The sequence below is a fragment of the Sciurus carolinensis genome, chromosome 5, assembly GCF_902686445.1.
Source record: "Sciurus carolinensis chromosome 5, mSciCar1.2, whole genome shotgun sequence".
NCBI lineage: Eukaryota > Metazoa > Chordata > Mammalia > Rodentia > Sciuridae > Sciurus > Sciurus carolinensis.
In genome coordinates, this window is record NC_062217.1 from 68133830 (window position 1) to 68157668 (window position 23839).

Sequence of the window (23839 nt, forward strand, 5' to 3'; positions counted from 1 at the left end):
CTAATATGTGGATGCTAACATACAACAAGAGAGGAGGGGAAAGTACAGAAGTGCAGTGGAATAGACAAAGGGGAATAAAGGGACAGAAGGGGCAATGGGAATAGGAAAGAGAGTGGAATGAATATGACATAACTTTCCTACATACATATATGAATACTCCACAGTGAATCTCAACATCATATATATCCAGAAAACTGGGATCCTAATTAGAATAAGATATAGTCCATGTTTGTATAAATATGTCAAAACAGACTCTACTGTCATATATAATTTAAAAGAATAAGTAACAATTTAAAAAACTATGCATATGCAGAGTATTTACTTGTTGTGATAACATTTTTTTTTTTAAATTTCTCTCCTGGAAAAAAAAAAAAAAAACTTTGAAATCTGAAGAAACCTAATACACACCTGTTATTTCCATGGATGGCTGCTGGCCAGGTGTTAACCAAACCTAACTTTTGGTCCCCAGCAACTGCTACAAGATGTGCAAGCTGTCTCCATTAAGTGTACTCATCGTGCCCCTACAGGGACTTTTAATAAAAACAAGCAGTCATGTTTTCTAAAACTAGAACTTTAGTTCTATCATATATGCTACAAATCACAATACAGAGAAATAAAGACATTTCACGCCAAAGGCCTGATGAATTCTAAAAGTAGTGCCTCTGGCTTTGAAGGCATGTGGAAACACAGTTATCACCATGTGAAACTGTGATAAGCAACTTACAATTTTGTGATAAGGTTTTAGGTTATTCAACCACATATGCCTTTAGATCACATATAAAAACAAAAGAATTAGATGCTGGATTTTTTTGTGATGTGAATTTTTAACATTTAAACTTAAGCACGTGCTCATTTTAGCTAAGCGTTAAAATTATTTGAATGGCATTTTTTTCTTCTCCAGAACCTCAGAAGAGGAAATCACATTTTGGTTGACAGAAATGACTATAAATCTGTGAACGTTAATGGAAACAATAAAATGAAATTTCCCTCAAAACTGGCAACCACACGACAGTAGTAGCATATGCCTACGATCTCAGCCACCGACGTTCTTTACAATCTGCGGCCTGCAGAAAAATGGCCCCTGAAGACTTCCTAGTGCTCAGTCCTGAAACCTATTAGGTCACAGGGCAAAGTGGAATGAAGGCTGCTGATGGAAACAGGGTTGCTAATTATCTGACCTTGAACTAAGGAGATTATCCTGGATTGTCCAGGTGAGCCCAGTGGTCTCACATGTGGAGAGAGAGGCAGAAGATCAGAACCAGAGAGATGATCCTGTGACAAAGACTCAGCCCAATGCTACTGACTGCCAAGATAGAGCAAGAAGACCAAGGGCTGGGGGTGACCTCGGAAGCCAGAAAGAGGGAGGAAATGAATCCTGCCTACAGCTTCCAGAAAGGAGCACAGCTTAATTTCTTCATTTTAACCCTATGGGACCATTTTGGACTTCTAACTGCCATAACTCTTAAGATAATAAATTTGTGTTCCTTTAAAGCCACTGTTTGGGCTGGGGTTGTAGCTCAGTGGTAGAGTGCTTGCCTAGCACCAGTGAGACACTGGACTGGCTCCTCATAAAAATAAATACACATAAAAATAAACACAATAAAGGTATTACGTTCATCCACAACTAAAAATATATATATATTAAAAGTAAATAACTAAAACCACTACTTGTGGTGATTTGTTTCAACAGGCATAGAAACAAATTTAAAATCTTTTCATATCAGTAAATTCACTTTTGCATTAACTCTTAGACACAAACAGGTGAGACAGCATGCTGAAGATTAATAATCAACTGATTCTTAAAAGGAATATTTGTAAGCCTTACTTCCATTAGGTTGTAATGCATACTGAAGGACTGAATTATGTATAAGATAAAGAATTGTTCTCATTGCCAAGTCAATAACTATTCATGTTTTTATTAAACAAACTTCCATAGAAGTGAAATATTAATTCTTTACTAACATCAGCTTGGGAAAAGAAAGCAGCTTTCTAAAAAAATAATGTAGATGTTGGTCACAGAAAACCAAACAGACAGAAAATTTCAGTAAATGCTTATCATAACCAACTACTATGTTGTGCTAATACTATAATGTTCTCATTAAATCAAAACTGTTTCAAATGGTTCTATTTAAAAGATGTTCACATCATTTTCATGATCACTCTTGAAATGTTCTGGCTGGCAAAATGTATTATAGAGAGCCATTTGTGAAGTACTAATGGGATAGCAAAGCTTAGATGGAGAACCACTACCATCAAGTGATAAGAAAACAAAATGTTGCAGTAAGCAAGGAAGGACCACAGGGAAACAGGCAGAGGCGACGGAGGAGAAGAAAAGTCACCTACACATAGAAATGAGCCTCAAAAGATTATTGGCTGAACTATTTAATACCATCACTGAATATCAACTTATGATTACCTCCAAGAGGCAATTTTACAGGGCACTTCTGAGCCCAAAATAAAGAAAAAATACTTTTATGTTTACTAATATTTGGGGGGGGGGCGTGCAGGGAAGGTGCCGGGATTGAACTCAGAAGCACTCAACCACTGAGCAACATCCCTAGTCCTATTTTGTATTTTATTTAGAGACAAGGGCTCACCAAGTTGCTTAGGGCCTCGCTTTTGCTAAGGCTGGCTTTGAACTCACGATCTTCCTGCCTCAGTCTACCAAGCCTCTGGGATTACAGAAGTGCGCCACCCCTGCCCAGCCCTAAAAATTTTTTCTTAAAATATGTTTTTAAGACGTTGATGGAGTTTTATTTTATTCATTTATTTATATGTGGCTCTGAGAATTGAACCCAGTGCCTCACACATGCTAGGCCAAGTGCTCTATCACTGAGCCACAACCCCAGCCCCCTGAAAAAAAGAATTTTTTTTTAAATTTATTTTTATTGTAAATAAATGGGATACATTTGTGTAATCATACATTTACATAGGGTAATGGTGTTTGATTCATTCAGTTATTTTTTTCCTTTCCCCCACCCCTCCCACCCCTCTTTTCCCTCTATATAGTCCCTCCTTCCTCCATTCTTGCTCCCCTCCCATCCCCCATTATGTGTCATCATCCGCTTATCAGCGAGATCATTTGTCCTTTAGTTTTTTTGAGATTGGCTTATCTCACTTAGCATGATATTCTCCAATTTCATCCATTTGCCTGCAAATGCCATAATTTTATTATTCTTTATGGCTGAGTAATATTCCATTGTGTGTGTGTGTGTATATATATATATATACACACACACACACACCACAGTTTCTTTATCCATTCATCAATTGAAGGGCATCTAGGTTGGTTCCACAATCTGGCTATTGTGAATTGAGCAGCTATGAACACTGATGTGGCTGTACCTCTGTAATATGCTGATTTTAAGTCCTTTGGGTATAGGCCAAGGAGTGGGATAGCTGGGTCAAATGGTGGTTCCATTCCAAGCTTTCTGAAGAATCTCCACACTGCTTTCCAGGGTGGCTGCACTAATTTGCAACCCCACCAGCAATGTATGAGTGTACCTTTTTCCCCACATCCTCATCAACACCTATAGTTGCTTGTATTCTTGATAATCGCCATTCTAATTGGGGTGAGATGGAATCTTAGGGTGGTTTTGATTTGCATTTCTCTTATTACTAGAGATGTTGAACATTTTTTCATATATCTGTTGATTGCTTGTAGATCTTCTTCTGTGAAGTATCTGTTCATTTCCTTAGCCCATTTGTTGATTGGATTATTTTTATTCTTGGTGTAGAATTTTTTTTGTTTTTTTGGTTTTTTTTTTTTGAAAATTTTTTAATGTAACCTTTTGGTTGCTCCTATTTCTTCCAGTCAACATCAAAAACCATTCAAATCCTCGCTCAAAAGGCGGTTCCACAGGTGCAGTCTTGAATAACCCACATGCCAACTCCCAAGGATTTGTTAAATAGATCATAGCATCACATCAAATTGTAGTACAGTGTGTGCCTGCCCCTGGGACAATGACGGCTTGAGAGAGGGATCCAAATACAATTTGTCTTTGTAGCTCAGTGTCTTAAAAATAATAAACATATGTTAAATATATGGCTGATTATTTCAATCATGCCACAGGACAAGAGTTAACCACATTCTGTGAATGAGCAAATAACATTTGCCAACTTCCATGGTATATCCAGTGTCTTCAAGCATGTTATATCCTCCAACAGAAATTCAAATGTATCCATTCCTTATCAACATAAAGTGTAACAATTTTGAAATCCCTAGTCAGGCTCCAAGTTCAGAAGCTGACATATGAGTAGGAGAGCTGGTACACCCTCTCCAAGCACATTCTATAAAAGAAGGGAAGAAAATACACAAAAACTGAGGTGGGTGGCCAATTCTCCTAAAGTCAAACTAACCACACTCCAAACATAACTTGACTTAAAAAAAGAAGAAATGGCTACTTTCAATGAGTACTCATAACAACTGGCAATATCCATGCTTCAGCACTTTTCTTCCTTTGCCTTTTTTTTTTTTTTTTTTTTTTTTCTTTTCTTTTTTCTTTTAAAGACAGGGACTCACTTTGTTGTCCAGGTTGATCTCCAACTCCTGGGCTCAAGTGATGCTCCTGTCTCAGCCTGCTGAGCTGCTGGGAAATTTAGGCACATGCCAGGGAAGTACATTTTCTCATAGAACCTTCACAACAATTTAAGAGCAAGCACTATTGTTATCAGCATCCCATACCACAGACACGGCAACTGAGACACAGAGGCAAGGTTAAGCCTGGGCAGGAACCAGGACGGGCACCAGCAGTCCAAGGTCACAGCCACGTTTATAGTCACTATAGAATGTGACCCTTAAGTGCATTTTAAAGAACACATTAAAGACAGCACTGTAAAGGCATTTATTTATACCCTTTCTTTAAAACACACTTAAAATTTATAAGGCATATTTTTAAATGTCCATTTTTTCTAGTGAAAGTTAAAAAACAAAAAAGTTCACAAACCCAATCTGCCAATCAAGATGTAACCGTTAAATTCTGTGAAATGAGGAGAACTAACACACCACTCCTCAGACCTTAGGCAAAACACAGAACTTCCTGAAAGTATAAATCACAGCTCTGAAAGGTCCATCTAGTGACCCTTTGGTTAGAACAGGTGACTGGTATGATCAAGTGAATACAGACTGATATCTCAGCAGAGAAAATGGTGCTAAACAAACAGACACAGCATTTTACAGAGTCTGGCTCCTCCACCAAGGGTGTCCACCAGGAACAGCTCAGGAAAGACGACAGGGTCCCTGGTCTTAAGGAACTCAGCTACACATGGAAATGGAGGGAAGACTTTGGAAATGACATCTTCATTTAGATAGTATATGAAATAACAAACTCATATCAAAGAATTGAATACATTAGCTCATACCAAACCACTGGTGCCTCTGCTTACACAGTACTTTGCAAATATTAGCCCCATGTACAGATGGGTAGCAATCAGGGAGAAGCCACAGGGGAACTGTCTGTAAAAGCAGCAAATATCAAAGCAAGAGAGAAATGCAAGCAAAAGCCAGGGCAGAACAAACATCGCAGAAGGAATCACCCAAGCAAACAGAAAAAAGAAAAAAAGACATATCGAACTTACTTAAAAAAAAAAAAAAAAAAAAAGTTCAAGGAAGAGGTCCAAATACAGGTTCAGGAAAATAAAATAATAATAAAATAGAAGATATGCCTAGAAGATATGAAAAAAGCTGTGAAATACTATGGAGATGACATGCCATTTGGGGAACAAAAAAATAATAAGGACTATGACTGAAAACATAGTATGAAAAAATGTTCAATGGGAAGTAATAAAACTTTGTGCTTAATGTTGAAGATAAAGACTATCGATATAGAAAAATAAGGAGAAACATTATGTGTATTTTCACACTTCCTAAGAGGATAGAACGTGTACCTTAAAGATAATTTTTAAATCTTCTGACATAAAAACTGATTCTTCTCAGAATTTAAGGGCAATATCCAAGAAAAAGTGATTAAGACAGACACAATCAATAAAGTTATCGAGTTGTTAGGTCAATAAAAAATAGTTCACGGACACCCTGGACACAGAAGCAAACAAGACCAAGTGGTCAGAGGGGTCTGCTTCAACCTTCAGACGCACCAGAGGCCAGACCACGCGGCCCCATCTCCATCCTACTGAGGGAATGTCAAGACTGAACAGCTCTGATAACAGTGAAGAACAGAAAGCAAATGCTAATGTCTCTTTAAAGAACAGTAAAACAAGAAGGGAGAAAAGGCCATTTAGAAATGCCATTAATTTTCCCATCTTTCATAGCAAAAAGTAAAAAAAAAAAAAAAAAAAAAAAGGAAAGAAAAAGAAAATTGCTGGTTCATTCATTCAATTCAAAACAAAATTACCAGAACTCAAAGATATTATCTCTCTCAGCTCTTTAGAGTCTTACTAGAGTAAAAGGACATTAATGTGAAATTAGTAATTTCTTCCGTTTAAGTTCAATTTCTAGTTCTTCCATTGCACTGGAATCAACTGAAAAATATATTTTTCATTTGAAACACATATGGTCCTCTTTTTGTGGAAATACAAAGTATAAATATGATCCTACTTTTATAAAAACATCTCTGAATACTTGTATTTATACACACAGAGCTGCTGCAACTGAAGTTCACTAAATGTTAAGCAAGGTGAGCAGTACAGAGATGGGGTTTGCATGCTTCAAAGTTCTTAAAACGGGCAATGCATCATCTTCTCAGATGATAAAGCTATTCAACTTCAATAACTCTATAATCTTTTTCAAATCCCTGTGCATCATTTTGTTCTCATTTCCCAGACAAGATAAATGAGTACCCAAAGTTGAAGTGACCTAATTCAGAATATTTTCGTAAACACTGTTATGTACCTACTAGTTTGTATCATTATCAAATCTACAGTACTTTTAATATAATTAAATATGCTTGGAAACAGGATGACTGCTACATGAAGTAAGAAATGCCAAGGAGTATTCACCATAATGCTTAAATAGCCAACCAACCCTATGGACAGCGGTCATACACCACGTGCATCACAGACTGTGATCTTGGTAGGTGATTCCGATTCTGAAAATGTTTGTCTTTGAGATGAAATCACAGAATAGCATGAATCTGACCCACGACACATTATGGGATAGTGACACCAATACCATGCACTCCTTTAGGACCCTACAGCTGTGTATCATTTTCACAATTATATCCTTTTTGCTTCCACCTGCCAAACAACTCTTAAAATAGTTCAGATGGGTGTTATAGTTCCATTTTGCAAATGAGAAATTTAAAATTCACAAAGGAGAAGTCGTGGGCACAAGATCACAAGACGTAACTGCAGAGCCAAGACCTGACTTTCTCTAATCCCACATTCACCGTCCAGGCAGTGGCTCTGCACAGCACGTGGCAGCACATTTCATTTATGTGCACAGTGGCCTTCTGAGCACGTATAGCTACGTAGTTGAAAACTGAGGAAAGCTGGACTGCTACTCATGCCATCCCTCTATTCTGAATGAGGAGCTAGCCTTGGAACTTCATGGAAAAGAAATTTAAAGTCACTTCGCAATACGTACCCTTTAATAGGAAATAATCCCTTTTTGTGTGGAATGAAACCACTTTTGGAAAGGTTTGCTATTGTCCTCTTGGTTTCCAAATGCAAAAGTAAAAGTCACCCTACTGCTGATGGTGGGTGGCTTAAGCAGCTGTTCATCAGACATAGTCACAGGGCAAAAGTTTTAATGTGAACTCTGATAAGCTGATCTGATGTATATGCATGTGTATGCTTTGAACATCTGCTCTAAGCCAGCTGCTGAGGATCACTGAGTGAATATATAAAATGGCTGAAAAATCAAGGAAGTCAAGCAAGCAGCCAGGTCCCCCAAACGCCACCACATTCACAAGTAACTGCTGAACTACATTAAGGAGTATACACAGTGGGGTTTATGCTGATGTTTGTGAGCAGGAAATAATGAAGGACTGGAATCTTTATTTTTTCTGATTTTTTTTTTATGTTTTCTAAGGGCAGGCAGTAAAGAGATAAATTCAAGTGCCATGAAATTCAGTGAAGAAAGAACTTAATGAGAGTGTATGCTTTTTAATGAAAGGACAGATGAAGACTACTCCTGGAAGTAAGACTCATGGACATGAGAGAAATTTTATAAATCCCAAGTAGGCTATTTACATTTTAGAAACTAAGCAGAAAAAGCACAACATGATATTCTGTGTCTCTTGGCAAGATTTTATCATCAATAGCAAACTAGAAATGCACAGAAGAGTTTCAAGAGTCACATTTGAATCCCTTTTCACTTATGCAGGTTGTGTAGCATTGCTTTCACTGATGACATTTTTTTAAACATCTTAATAGTGACAAGTTCAATATACTTAAAATACAGAAACCAAATTTTCAAAATCTGCCATTTTCTCCCTGAATCCAACGTTCTTAAAACTAATAGCAGCAGACTGAAACAGACTTAAAAACAAGCCCCAATGTATTTTATCTTCTTAGGGATCTACATGTATATATAACTAAAAATGTGGACCAAAACTATGAAAAAAATAGAAAGAAAAAAAAAATCCAATGGGACAAATATATTACATGAAATACTAACTTTTCCTTCCCCAATGAAGACTTCTGAACTCATGAATGATGACTGAACTCATGAATGATGAACTATGAGACAGGATAGTTTAGAATGAAGCACATATATTATAGCCAAACTGAAATTTAAATATTTTCAGTTTATCCTCAGGTTAAGTAGTAACATGATGAGTCTCTCTGCCATCATCTTCAGTTGTCATCAAAAAATCAGTTAGAGAACAATGACATGACCAACATTTATAAATTTACAATTTAACTGTGATTCACTTAAAAACAAAAATCTAATGACAACTGAATGAAATCAGTGTAATACTATATCAACATCATACATAAGGAGAGAGCTAAGTAAATTTTGAATGATAATGACTGAAGAACATTTCCATGTTTATATAAAGATGAAGGAAAATTTAACTTTTCTAAGTTTGCCCACTTGTCTTAAGGAGTACATAATTCAACTTCACTGTATAAACAGAATTATCATTGATGTGTTTGAGTTAGCTCATCTTCAGCTCATGAAAGCCAATTGTTCATTTTAAGGACTCTAGTAAGCCTGCTAGCAAACCACTGGAGTCACACACAGTAGTGGTATTTACACCACAGGAATCGACAAAGACCACACACAAATCAGTCATTTCCCATTCCACCTTCACACAGCCAGGTAATGTACTAGTACATCAATGGTCCACACACAAAAAAAGCACACGATATGTTAGCCCTCACAAAACAGATGCACCCACACAGACAAAACTGAGTGTCATGTAAAAGGACATTTTTGATTCCCTCACAAGCTTTCCTTGCACCATCTCTGAATCAATACTTCCTCACTGAAAACTTTGCAGATACAAATATAAGAAAGGAAAATTTGAGCAGTGAGGTTAGGAGATTTTAGGTGGAAAATTATTTGTAAGTATCCATGAAAGTGGGCTGACAGAAAAAGACATAACATGACATACATTTATTTTTTTGAAAGTACTAAGAATAATGAGGGAAGGAAAACATGAAATTATATGTTGTGCAGCCATATGAAGAGTTACGAGGCACACACCTCTATGCCAGATCTGTTCAGTATAAAAGCTTTATTTAGGAAGTGGAAATAGTTTAATAAACTGTAATTTCCTTAGTTTTACCTATGATTCTTATATTAAAACCAGTAAGAAATAGAAGAAAAGCTCAAATAACTAGCACAAATAAAACAATGTCCACCATTTGCCTACAGCAGAAAATTCACAGGGTTTTTCCTTTCTCCAAGTCACACTGTATTTGTCTGTGAGAAACAAGAGTTAAAACTTTTCATCATGACCCCACTTCCCCAAAGAAGGCAGAGGCTTCAGGGGCAAAGAAGACAGCAACCGGCACCACAGAGTGGTGGTTTTAGGATTAGGCTTATAGAAACTGATGTATATCACACAAAATCTATCTCAGTGATCAGTTGTCATCAAGTGGTCTTCCACGTTTTAACTTCATTTGAAAGTTGATGTTTAAAATACGACCTTAGGTCTGAAAAGAATGATAGCTACACATGCACAAAAATAGGTGGCTTCCTTATACTTGTCTTTATGTTTAAGCGGTTATAAAGGAAAATTATATCTTACAGGTAAACTTGTGTGTATAGTATTGACCTTTATCACATTCAATCAGACAAGGAAATGCTCTTACAGGAATAATGGCCCAAATATAATGCTCAAAATAATAATATTTTCAATGCAATTACGCAGTGTGATTAACCAACCTTTATTGTTTTCCTCTTCATATGGATATTCATTCATCCATTTGTTTCCAGAGTCACATTGATCCTGCCAAGAAAAGCACAGAGAAAGATACAGTGAGAATGAGTGCTACAAGTCGATAATATTCCTCTACAACAGAGAGGGAAAAAATACACCTTCATCCTAGTTGCTTAAACTCGTGGTTATGGAATAACACATGCAAATAAGAGTTGAGGAAGTCTTTAGTTATTCTTTTCTTGTTTTCCAACAGCCACACAAATGGCAAAGTGGAGGGGAAAAAAGGAAGCAAGGATGAGAACAGCTCTGACAGGATGACGATATCCAGAGCACAAGATGATAAAGTCCCAGACAAAGACTGGGGAGCGCGTTAAAGGAAAGGAGGCAACAGAGAGAGAGAGAAGGCTGAGTAGAAAATGCCAGAATCTGGCTTATGTGTGAATTTACTACGTGAAAGAGAACTCACAAACACTCAAGTTGGAGCATTCCACTCCATTACTCTTCACAACCGTTTTAATGTTTTTAAAATGTTGATTTACTAAGGAAATGTTCATTTTAATCTTCACGATCAATATGGATGAGCAGAATAATTAATATGAATACATTTGGGAGGCCCCATATTGGCCAATATCCAGTCACTTTTTAAAAACCGTATTAAGTTCACATACATCATTTCTTAAAAATTGAAATTAAAATAAATATTTATGTGACTTACAAAAGGTCCCTAATCTCCAAGTCCACTTGGATTTCACCAGATGTAATTAAATATTACTGGGCTGGAGTACTCAGATACAATAAACCATTTGCCCCATTTGGACATATCTTACAAGTCCTCCTATTTACTTGCTCAGCATTATGTAACTTGCTTCAAAATTTCCATTTCATGAGGCAAATTTTCTTTGGCATTCAGTTGAGCCGGCTTATTAGGCACAGTTGCCTTTTTTTTTTTTTTTTTTTTTTGGTTTGGAATTACACTCAAGAGGGGACACGCCTTGGAATTCTTCGCAGCACCTATTCTGTGCCAACATCCACGTACTGCAGGGAAAAGCCTGGTTTCCTGTATATGTTTCCATACATTTGGACAGAACAAGGACTCACTGACTCAGAAGGCTGTAGGTGAAACACAGCGGAGTTCACATGTTCCATGGGGTCTGCCTGTGAAGCAATCTGGCCTTTAATTTTATTTGAGTTTTAAGTCAACCTCTCCTACCCAATCCATCTCAAAACATATCCCCTAAGATGTACTGTAGCTTTTATTACTAGAAATGCTGCTTAAAAAGCAAACCAAAATCTTAATATTACAGTGACTAGAAATCTCTTGTAATTGAGTGTAATTCTTCTATTTTACATTATGAAACCACAATAAGGATTTTCTTTGAAATACTTTAAAAGTCATCTAAGATACTCTTGTTCTCATCAAACATGTCTTGTCCCTTGTAGACTTGAAAATACATCTAACCCAATCAGTTCCAACTTCTTGCAAAAATGTACACGGTACATCAAAATTGGCTTCCATTTTACTCTCTGGCTCATTACATTTCAAAATGGGATTCTGTAAATATTTTTTCATATTTTAATATGCAGCCAGCCCTACATAGCCACAGATTCCACACCTACTGATTCAACCAATCACAGACTGAAGATATTCAAACAAAAATATTGCGTGTGTACTGAATGTATAAGACTTTTTTCTTACCATTTTCTCCTAAGTCAATGCAATATAACATATTTACATGGCATTAGTTATTATAAGTAATCCAGAGGTTATTCAAAGTACACAGGAGAATATGCATAGGTAATACACAAACATTCTAAAATCTTATTTCATATTAAAAAAAACTTAGGTATTTTCAGATTTGGTATTCAGAGGGGTTTCCTGGAACCAGTTCCCTCTTAGATGCCAAGGAACAATGGGTACCATCATTATTTTTTCATGATTTTAAATGCATTGATGCTTTATCCAAAATTCTAAATACTCTATTATAGAAATTCTGTAATTTCTGTATAAAGCGGTGTGATTTTCATTAACACTTAAACATTCATCCATGTAAATCTTGTATAAACCAGGACCCCTGCTAGTCTTGCTGATGCCTTTGTACAACCAAAGATGTCCCTTCTGGACAGACGTGGACACTGAGCAGGAGAAGGATCAGACCAGGAAGGCTCAATATAGAGCCAGTCACCACTCACTCTCAGCCAGGCGCCCTCATCCCACCAATGCATATGCTTACTGGGAGAAGGAAGGGTCACCACAGTGCTACTCTCATCTTCCACAATATACAGCGGAGAGCCTGGCAAATTTTAGTAGGCTAATAAATGGTAGAGAATGAATGAAGGTGATAATGAAAAAAAGAGGAAAAAAATCAGAGAAAACTCACTTCTACATTAATTATGAGAATATATTTACCCAAGGAATTTAGGCTGTAATTATATAATCGGTATTTTCAGGTGCAATCTGCAGGCTAAAACAAACATTAGATTATGTTAACTATACATAGCACAATATCACACATTTTTACAGCATTTTAGGCTTCAAAAAAAATATCCTAATGTGATCATTTGTTCTGAAAGCAGTTCTGAGAGTTGAGAACAAGATCTACCTGACGATGATGAAACTGATCAGAGGTGTATTTTGTACTCAACGTAACAAATTAGATGATGTCAGGATCCTTTCGAAACTGCTATTTTAATTCAAAGTCTTAGTGCGTGGCCCTTCATGGTTTATCTTACCATCTAGGCTTCCAGTTACCTCCAGTTCAAATGTGTTAAAGTGGGGGCTAATTTTTGCTTTCCATCCAATTCAAATTCCAAAAAGAATCTTCAAAACCCATCTCTTGCTCTATACTTGAAGTGGCACTCCATACTTGAAGTGGCACTAATGAAGGTAAGAAAATGAAGACAGTGTAGAAGTGAGACCTGTCCCTAGCTCATCTCTATCATCTACCAGCTATGTGACCTCAAACAAGTTGAAGAGCCATTAAGCCCCACTTTCTTGTCCATAGAAGCACAGATAGTAATAATTCCTGCCTTGTCTCCCCAGTCTACCCCAAATGAAGTAATATCTATGTGACAATCTGCAAAATCTTAAGCACCAAACATGTTAAGAATTGTTACTCTTTAATGGTTGAGGCACTGAAAGGGAAAGAAAAACAAATAAGATTTCCCTAAATGGAGTCCACATGATAGAACAGATAAATATCTAATTTTATTCCTGCTATGGGGCCTTGGGGTTAAATCCCAAATCTCTATTGAAATCAAACCATAACATAAAATAGGAAAATGGTACATTTCCAATAATGGTTAATGTCTCATCAATTTTCCAGCGGAATATACTTAGCTTTGCCAAAAAGGTTTCTAAAATTTCCCAGTGAATATTCCCAAGGCACAGGCATTTTAAAGGCCAGTGTCCTCACCAAAAATCCAATCATATATGGTTGTGGGACTCACTTTCCTGGTTTCAAAGCTATTCTCAATTGTCATTAGGTTAAGGAGAGCAAAGGATTCATCTCTTATTTCAACATCAAAAACATGAGATATAAAAAAGGTATAAACTTGCATTTTGCAAAAAAATTAAAATTTGCTTCTAAACAAAACCTGGAACCATGTTTAAATGCTCATGTTTTGGAGGAGAGTGGAATAATTTCACATACGCCTGTTTCTCTTTGGAGCAATAGAGAATGATTTTCTAAGTTCTTCACTTTCTGTTTTTCCCGTTCTTACAATTTTCACATATGATCACCCAGCTTCCTTTAGAATTCAAAGACAGTATATCCTAAACAACAGAAATGACCTTGGCCATAATGAAAGTGAATGTTATTCACTTTTAAAAATAAGGAGTTACTTTGGAGTAATTACCTCAAGAGCACAAACATTATGTGAAAAATTTTACAGAACCAAATCACTCTCTTTTTGTTGTTGTTGTTGTTGTTGTTGTTATTGTTGTAGATGGACACAATACCTTTATTTATTTTATTTATTTATATGCGGTACTGAGGATCGAACCCAGTTCATTTCACCTGCCAGGCAAGTGCTCCACCACTGAGCTACAACCCCAGCCCATCGCTTACTCTTTGTCCCACCTTAAATGATCTATTAGGTTCTCAAGTTTTAAAAGTTAGTGTTTCATACATTTAAATACTTCAGGACCAAAAGTACACTTGTTGCAGGTTCCCTAGAAATCCCTTTATGTATTTTAAATGGAGATAGAGAAACACATTTTAGATGTGTTTATAGACATCTGACTATTCAAGGTATTTCCACTCTCTGCCTGAAGGTAATTTAGTTGTTCTGTTTCAAGTAAATTGAATTCTGTTGCTGGTACAGCAATCCCATTTGGAATTCTCCCTTCTAGATTCACGTTTACAAATCACTGCTTCATTAGTTCTGTTTCTGTATTTTCAAGTACTGATAAAAAGAAAAAAAAATCAAGTAATAAAGGTTAATATACAGATCTATTTAGTTATCATAGATTTAAAAGCAGAAGAAGAGAGAGCTGGGCGGGCAGGCTTTGTGCATGCGTGTCTGGGATATTATATAACAGGTCCAAGTTTGCCTTGCTTTTAGTATCAAGATTTCTACAAAGTAAGTTGATTTTTTTTTTTTTTCATTTAAAGCTATTTCTGTTTCATTTGTCACAGTGAGTTATCTTGGAACTAAAAATATTTGAAGGTTAATCTAAGTATTTCTGGAGATACATGCAAATCTAAGTGCTATGTTTTCACAGTTATTTTGACTTGAAATGAAGAGAAGCTAAAGACACAAAGCAGAATGCCTGTTGCTAAGTGACAGGTGACCCTTCTTCTGAACATGTACATCACATGTGGATTTCCACTAGACACATGTCATTCTCTATAGAGAAGCAAACTAATGTTCGGATATTTTTTATCTCAGGCCATAGGTAATCAGCAAGTCCTGTCTGTATGAACAGGGATGCCTCTCACGATAAGAAAGGACTGCATTTTTTTTTCCATTTCAGGTACTATACTTGAAGTCAAAAAACTTCAATGCAGATGTTTACATGGATATATTTTATAATTGCATACCTACTTTCTAACATTCCGACTATTCCTTTGTGCATAAAAAAATCCCATGCACAAAATTCTGTCCCCTCTCCTTTAGCTCACCAGGCAATCCAGGTAGCAACAAACTTCAGGATTTCACATGAACAAATGAATGGCAAGCTTCCCTCCACCTATGGAAGACCAAGTGTCACCATGGGAAGGTCCAGGTATGAAAGCCAGACAAGATGAATATCAGCTTTAACACTTCTACATGTCCCCTTCTCCTCATTTATTAAACTGACACCATAAACCTTCCCTTTTTTTCCAAGTAAGAAATACAGAAAAACAATGCCTATAATGTGTACACCAGACTGTATGGCCCTTACTAAGTATTCAATAAATGTCAGTCCCATCCCCACTCCCTACATGCACAAACACCTCTTCCACATAAACTTTCCTGAGAACTATGCCCTATCTTACACAAAAGTTCTACTTTCTAATATGACCTATATAACCTTCAACCATGATTGTGTGTTTTTTAAAGGAAGGCCTTGGGGATACAGAAGAAATAGGATACGATCTCTTAGTGCATTGTTTATGATTCATCCATTAAGAGAATTCAAAGGTGCAAGAGCTAACAGAATTAGGAGAAAAGAAATTCAAAGGTCATTAGTAACCCATATTCAATAATGATTCCCTTGGAATTCCAACTACAAATCAATCAATTGAAATTTTTCCATTTCTAAACTGTCCTTCACTATTTCCAGTTTTATGATTTCAAAAAATATATAGACTTTCATCTAGGAATTCTTCACTATTAAAAAAAAATTGATAATTAAACAAAAAAAAAAAAAAAATAGAATTAAGGTCATAGTTGGAGTAAGGTATGCCTGAAAGCTGGAGCAGTCAACTTCAGAACAAAGTTGGGTGAATAAACAGACCATTTTCAAAAGGAGGAGGTAAAGCCAAAGCACAATGACATGGAAATTACTCTTAATCTGTTTTCAACTTCCATCCCATTTCACCGCATCATTCTATACACCCGGAGAACAAATAAACCTTTAAAAGAAAGTAACCATAGCAAATGAATTAAGCATTTCTTTTACATATATTGTGCTCAGTGTAACAATTTGAAAAGTAATTTATGTTCTGCTTATAGCCAAGTATAACTGCCATTTTATTGGGATTGCATAGTCAAAAAATCTGATTAGGACTGACAAGATGATTAAATTTGCTTTTGTATGTCTAATTTATGTGATTTAGTTTGCAACAAAATATAAGCATGTGCCATTTGTGCTTGCATGAGAGTCCGTGAGTACTACGTTTCAGTACCTGCTGCCAAAAGGACTGACCACACACAAATTTTGCACTGCCAGATGAAGAACACTGACATCTTTTTTCAACCTCATCTATCAGGATGTTTTTTAACAAGCTAAAGATGTTAAAATCTTGGGGTTTTTTAAGAGGCTAGTGGGAGGGGAGGGAACAGTAGGGTACTCAGTATGCATTTCTCTCCAGTTCACTTCCCAACACCATACGTAAGTGAAACATGGTTGTGAGACTCATGCATTAAAAAAAATCAAACTTAAGCTTTTAAAACCAAATGAAAATCAATCAAACATATACTTAGTTATCAATGAAAAATGCTTAGTTTGCACAGCCTAAGAATTTCTCTACTACTTTACTTCAATGGGTGTTATCTGAGCATAGCCATATATATTAGGGAGTAAATAGCTTAAAATTGTACACACTGAAAATCTGTGACATACTGAAGAAAAATAAGTCACCTTACTCAGTATGCAGTATACATATTTGGCTTTCCTATTAATTGTTACCTTGTATGCTTAATCTGCCAATGCTAAGCAAGATAAATCCATTCGAATGCATAGTAAACAATTTGCTCAGGGAATAAATTTATTTTCTAGTCCATCACAACAACAGTTGATTAAAATATGTTGTTCTTATTCACTTTTGAATTAATTCATGTGAAATAAAACAAATATTTATTAAATCATGGGGAAAACATTCTATCAAACTGTAAAACCTGAGTAGAAAAACAAATGGCACACGCTTAATTATGGCTGACATTTAAATGGAATTTGCATTCTCAAAATATTTAGCAATAATTAGAAAATATCAGACAAAGTATTTTTAGGATACTTAGTATTTTCATATTGAATCCCTTCACACATCTGAACCCAAGAAATGTGGGTTTTATAATATAATTTGAAAGAGGGATCAAAGAACTGAATAATTTGCTTTACTGACATTTTGACAGTGATTCAGAAACATGAGGAATTATTTAATATTTTAAATGACTATCTTATGGGTTGCTGAGTGTCTTGCTGAGTAAGAGCTTTTAATACCTAAACTCATCACTCTAGCATATGGATTTAGACATTATATTCTTCATCCTATGTACCTCATAATCTGGTCCCCACCACAAAGCTAGCTATCAAAATAATCAATTAGTATTTCCTAATAATGAGCAAGTTAATAGGTTGTCAAATAGGTTGCTTAACCATATGCCTCTCATAACAAAACACTCAAAAAATCAAAATAATATTTGTTGAGAATGAAAATTTAAAAGCTGAATACTGAAATTTCAGAGAACCAACTACAATATACTCCAGCAACTGATTGCAAGTGATAAGTCACCGATTTATAACAGTGATGTGTGTTAGAAGGTACATATATTCTGTTAATTCATCCATGAATCACCTATATGGTGGGAATGAAGGATATGAAGAATGATATGCCACAGCACCCGATTTAAAGAAGCTTATGCTCAACAAAGTACATCAAGTGTAAATAAGCAAAATGATTATAAGAGTAACACCTACCATTCTTAGAATGATACCGTATGTTTAACATTGACTAGGTGCTTTTAAATACATTATCTAGTTAAATCATGTATAAAACATAGCTATTCCAGTTCATTAGATATGAGATCCACATTTTACAATGAAAATAACTATTATTCAAGCCAATATTCTTCCACCTATATAAAGATGCCCTCCTTAAGAATAGCCCAGGAAGTCTGATGAAAGAATAGAATGGAGGTTGAGGAAAACCAGACAGGCTTCAAAGAGGAAAAGACAAAGTTCAGTCTGGAAAAATGGGGGACTAAAAGACATTTCAGGTACAGGAGGCAAGTTGGGGTAAAAAGATTTAAGTCTGATTTTGAGAACAAGCATGTATACATGTGTAGATATGTACCATGCACAGAAAATGCGTCTGAATACATATGCACACACATATGCAAGAATGTCCTATGAATCAATGGGTTATACTCATCAGCCTATCCCACTGACAGAGGGACTCTAATACAGAAAGGAATATTTTTCTGAAATGAATAAGAATTCTGAAAGTCTAACCTCTACTGTCTTAGGTGTTCAGTTGTCTTCCATAAAAGGATTTAGAGTACATATGCTAAATTAGGAACACTAACAATTTTTTAAGAATTCTATGAAAAGTTACGTAAGAATTGTTTTCATGAATTATGTTGCATATGATTCTTGGTACTTTGAACATCTCTGATCATATATTTTAGAATATTATTCAAATATCAATAAAAATATGCCCACAGATAATGCATGTGTACATGTACATACACACAGCCAAGTACTGGTGGAAAACTCTGTCCAAAGAGAAAATCCTGAGGAGAATGCAAGTTAGATAAGTAAGTTTAGCTTTAAAAACAAATTTAAAAAGTGACTTTGAAAAATTATAGTGTGGCACCAGGACTGTCAAAAGCATTTCGAAATAATAATCTCAAAGCAAATATTGTGTAACTGTTTTCCATAATGACTACACTAATCCATTCCCACAAACAGCGACTATGAGTTCCCCTTCATCATTTGCAGCAACAAGAATGAAACTGAATAAGATAAATAAGCTAAATAAATCAGGCACAGAACGAGAGACACTGTATATTCTCATTCATCTGTAGATGCTAAAAAAGTTGATCTCACTGAAATAGAGAATAGTGGTCACCGGAGGTTAGGGAGGAGAGGTGGGGGGAGAAAAAAAGAGAATAGATAGCAAATATTAAAATATAATTAGACAGGGGAATTATATTTATAGAGTTCTAGTACTCTATAACATAATTGTTAAATATAATGCATTATTAGTTTATGTATTTCCAAATAACTAGAAGAGACTGGAGGTCCCTGGTATGGTTTGGGTTTGGTCTGAATGTGTCCCCCAGAAGTTCATGTGTTTGAAGGCAGTGCAACCTTTAAGAGAAGGGACCCAACACAAGGAGGCCAGGTCACTGTGGCCCTGCCCTAGGAAGGGATTAATATAGTTTTCGAGGAAATTCAATTTGCCCTCTTGAAACAAGGTGTTGTAAAAGAGCAAGACTAGTCCATTCTTACTCCCTCTGGTGTCCTGCCTTGCCACTTGATCTCTGTTACAGATTCTCACCATGATGCCATTCACCATGACAGGCCAATAGGGTCCTCACCAGAGATGAGCAGGTGTCAGTGGCATGGTCTTCAGGCTAAATAAATCTTTTTTTTTTTTTAATCATTTTTATTGGTTCTTTTTAGTTACACATGACATTAGAATCCACATCAATATAATCATAAAAGCATGAACTATATCTTATTCTAATTCAGACCCCAGTACCTTTCCTTCGCCTTCCCTCTCACCAAATCTTATTCCCTTCCCTATACTGACCTTTCTGCCATTTACCCATAGTAATTTTTAAATTAACTTATGGTGGATGTACATGATGGTGAGATTCACTGTACTGTACTCATATATGTGCATGAGAAATTTGTGTCAGACTCATTTGACCGTCTTCTCTTTTTCCATCCCCCACCCTTCCTTCATTCCCCTTTGTCTACTCCACTTAACTTCTATCCTCCCCCCACACCCCACCCACATTGTGGGTTTGCATCCACATACCAGAGAAAACAATGGACCTTTGGTTTTGGGGGACTGGCTTATTTCATTTACCATGAGAGACTCCAGATTCATCCATTTACCAGCAAATGTCATATAGTCATTCTTCTTAATGCCTCAGTAATACTCCACTGTGTATATATACCAGTTTCTTTATCCATTCATGTGTTGAAGTGCACCTAGGTTGGTTCCATAGCCTAGTTATTGTTGAGCTGAGCTACTATAAACATTGATATGGCTGTGTCACTGTAGTATACTGATTTCAATTCCTTTGGGTATATACCGAGGAATGGGATAACTGGGTCAAATGGTTTCATTCCTAGCTTTCTGAGGAATCGCCAAACAGTTTTCCAGAGTGGTTGCTCCAATTTACAGTCACACCAGCAATGTATAAGTGTACCCTTTTCCCCACATCCTCTCCAACATTTATTGTTACTTGTATTCTTGATTGTTGCCATTCTGACTGAAGTGAGATTGAATCTCAGTGCAGTTTTAATTTGCACTTCTCTAATTGCTAGATATGTTGAATATTTTTTGTTTGTTGTCCATTCGTATCTCTTTATTTGTGAAGTGCCTGTTCAGTTCCTTTGCCCATTTATTGTGTTATTTGTGTTGTGATGTGTGTTTGTGTGTGTTAAGTTTTCTGAATTATGTGTCCTGGAGAGTGATGCTCTATCTGAGTTGCATGTGGCAAAGATTTTCTCCCATTCTGTAGTCTCTCTCTTCATGTTCTTGATTGTTTCCTTTGCTGTGAAGAAGCTTTTTAGTTTGATGCCATCCATTATTGATTCTTGATTTTATTTCTTGTGCTTTAGGAGTCTTGTTGAGGAAGTCAATTCCTGAGTCAATATATTAGAGTGTTGGGCCTACACTTTATTCTAGCAGGTGCGCAATTCTGGTCTCATTCTTAGGTCTTTGATCCACTTTGAGTTTTATGCTGGGTTAGAGATAGGGGTTAAATTTCATTCTACTACATAAGGATTTCCAGTTTTCCCAGCATCATTTGTTAAAGAGGCTATCTTTTCTCTAATGTATGTTTTTTCTTTACAACTAAGTCAGCCTCAGATATTTTGTTGTAGCTATAGAAAATTGACTAAAACAATTCTCAGAACACAGAAACAAAAAACATTCAAGGATACAGAAATGCTACTTGTTCTGACCTGGTCATAACAAACTATGTACGTGTTTTGATTTAGTACATGTAAAAATACTGTGTCAGTTTAAAAATACTGCACAATTGCAGGATTAGAAATCTATTTAGAGAAATACATGAAAATACTAAAATTAAGACTAGGCCTATTTGCAAATAATATATAGTATCCTAATTTTTAAGAAATACTCATGAGTGAAACAATCAAATCATTGTGAGCAAGTAGATTAAGTGCTCACATGTATTTCCCCCAAAAGCAAGGGTAATATGTTTTTACATTTTAATTTATATACTATATCTTTCAAAAACCACCAATCTTCCTATAATCCCAGCAGCTTGGGAGGCTGAGGCAGGAGGATCTCAAATTCAAAACCAGCCTCAGCAACTTAGCAAGGCCCTAAGCAACTCAGTGAGACCCTGTCTCTAAATAAAATATAAAAAAGGGCTGGGGTTGTGGCTCAATGGTTAAGCATCCCTGGGTTCAATCCCAGGTACCAAAAACAAAAACAAAATAAAACAAAACAACCCACCAGGCTTTAAAGGGATCCTTTAAATTTACGAACTTTATTCCTGAAAATGGTTAAATAAATTTTGGAAAATACAAGGAAGTAGAGCTGTTGGACAAAGAACCAAATTCAAATTGTTCACTACATGGATGTTGAAAGTGGTAGAGGTATAGTAGTCCTGGATTCAGCAAACATTTTAAACTAATTTACTAGGGGCCAGCACTGCACCAGAGACTCCACCATATACTACCTTGTGCTATTCCTCACAACCTCTTGAGGCAGGTGGAATTATTTTTCTCAATTTGTAGAAGTAGGAACACAGACAATGATTTGCCTAATAAATAGCAAAATCAGGATTTTAAAAACTACCAGCTGAGTTTTGGTCACCGTGATTTTAATTATTCTGTAATGGTTCTGATAAATAAACATGGCAAAATCTGCTCATGTAATGCACAACAGTGAGGTGCCTTTATTTGTGGAAAATATTGATCAAGCAAGCTGATTTCAACAAGATGGTATTAAAATAATGAGATGAAAATATGTATTTCTGAACGAAAGGCATAATCTCAGACACTTTTCAGATAAAGGGAAAAAAACATTACAAATCTGAGATCCATCTGAAAATCTGCCCAATATTACCATGAGGCCAGTTTTAAAAGCTTCTTCCCTAATTAGAAATTAATACTTTCCTTCAATAATTGTTTCTAGAAAGTTCTAAGATTTTAGATTTGTGTACGATCTCCTACAGGAAACCTGAGATTCATTAATTTAAAACCCCTCTTTCTCTTGCTTCAGGAGTGACATTCAAACATGCACAGACACAAACAAATTTCGATTTTCATAGAACAAACTACCTTTATAAAATAGTCAACTTCAAAAATATATTTCAAAGGAATCTTTCTGACCTGTACTTGAGTCTCTTGTTCCAAACCACTAATTAAAGTATGAAATTTCAAATAAAAAAAAAAAAAAGACTTATCAAGGGAGAATAAGAAAGGAAGGGAAAGGAGTTGGACCAGGCAAGGAAACTGACCAAATTATATTGTTACATTGTGTCCATGTACAAATATGTAACAATGAATCCCATTATTGTGTATAATTTTAATGCACCAATAAAAAAAGAAAATGATTATCATAATTTTTGTAAAATGTTTCCCTCAACTGTGAGTGTTTAAGTCCAACTAAATTACATAAGATTCTTTTCTGATTCTGAAGGTAGTAACATGAACATAATACTTAACAATCTCAATAAATTAACAAAATAACAAAAGAGTTTGCATCTCATAAAAATGCTAGGCAGGAAACAAGTTCATGCTTTCTAATAACTAACTTCCCATAATGGCATAAAGATTTAATAAATTAATAAAGAAATATAATAACTATAAAATCCCTAATCATATGTACTTAGTAATTCTCTCACTTCTATAATAAATACCCCTGGCTACCACTAGCAGGAGTAATCAAAGATGAAAACAACTTCGCATTTAGAAGGCTGGCTGTGGTGAGCTTTACTCTGCAAAAGCACTGATGATCAGATTAGGGACAGTGAGTCCCAGGTTTGTGGTAGTACCTAAAACTCAGTCTCTTCAAAGAGCGGGGTAAGAATGAGAACAACTGCATTTCGGTTCAGGAGAACCAAGCGGATGACAACCAGCTAGTTCTCAGGCACAGAGCCAAGAAGTATGCATACAAATCTGTCATTCACCTTTAACATGGAAATAGCATCCAATCAGAATCTAATGGACACAAGTGCCACACGAGAGCAAGGAAAATACTATCTGGAGGTCCTTTTAGATCGTGATTTTTGTCCAAAAGAGACTCATTTGCTTCACCACAGAGGGTTGCTGGCTATTAACTTCCATAAGGGGTTTCTTTTATTTTTACTCTTAGGCTTCAAAACTCCAATGTGCTTCAAACCGTCAGGTTCATAAAACATCATGACATACAGTCCTTCCCCAACTACTCTTCTTAAATAACTAATTT

At 35.9% G+C, this 23839-nt stretch overlaps 1 protein-coding gene across 4 annotated transcripts in view; it reads right to left on the reverse strand.

Moving 5' to 3' along the window:
• Positions 1–23839, reverse strand: part of Klf12 (KLF transcription factor 12) — a 431560-nt gene that overhangs the window by 285825 nt on the left and 121896 nt on the right. For all 4 annotated transcript variants that reach the window (XM_047552646.1, XM_047552642.1, XM_047552644.1 and 1 more), the window contains one exon: positions 10295–10358. In XM_047552646.1, the coding sequence (XP_047408602.1) occupies positions 10295–10327 (33 nt within the window). In that variant the 5' untranslated portion in view covers positions 10328–10358. The remainder of the gene's footprint in view (positions 1–10294; positions 10359–23839) is intronic.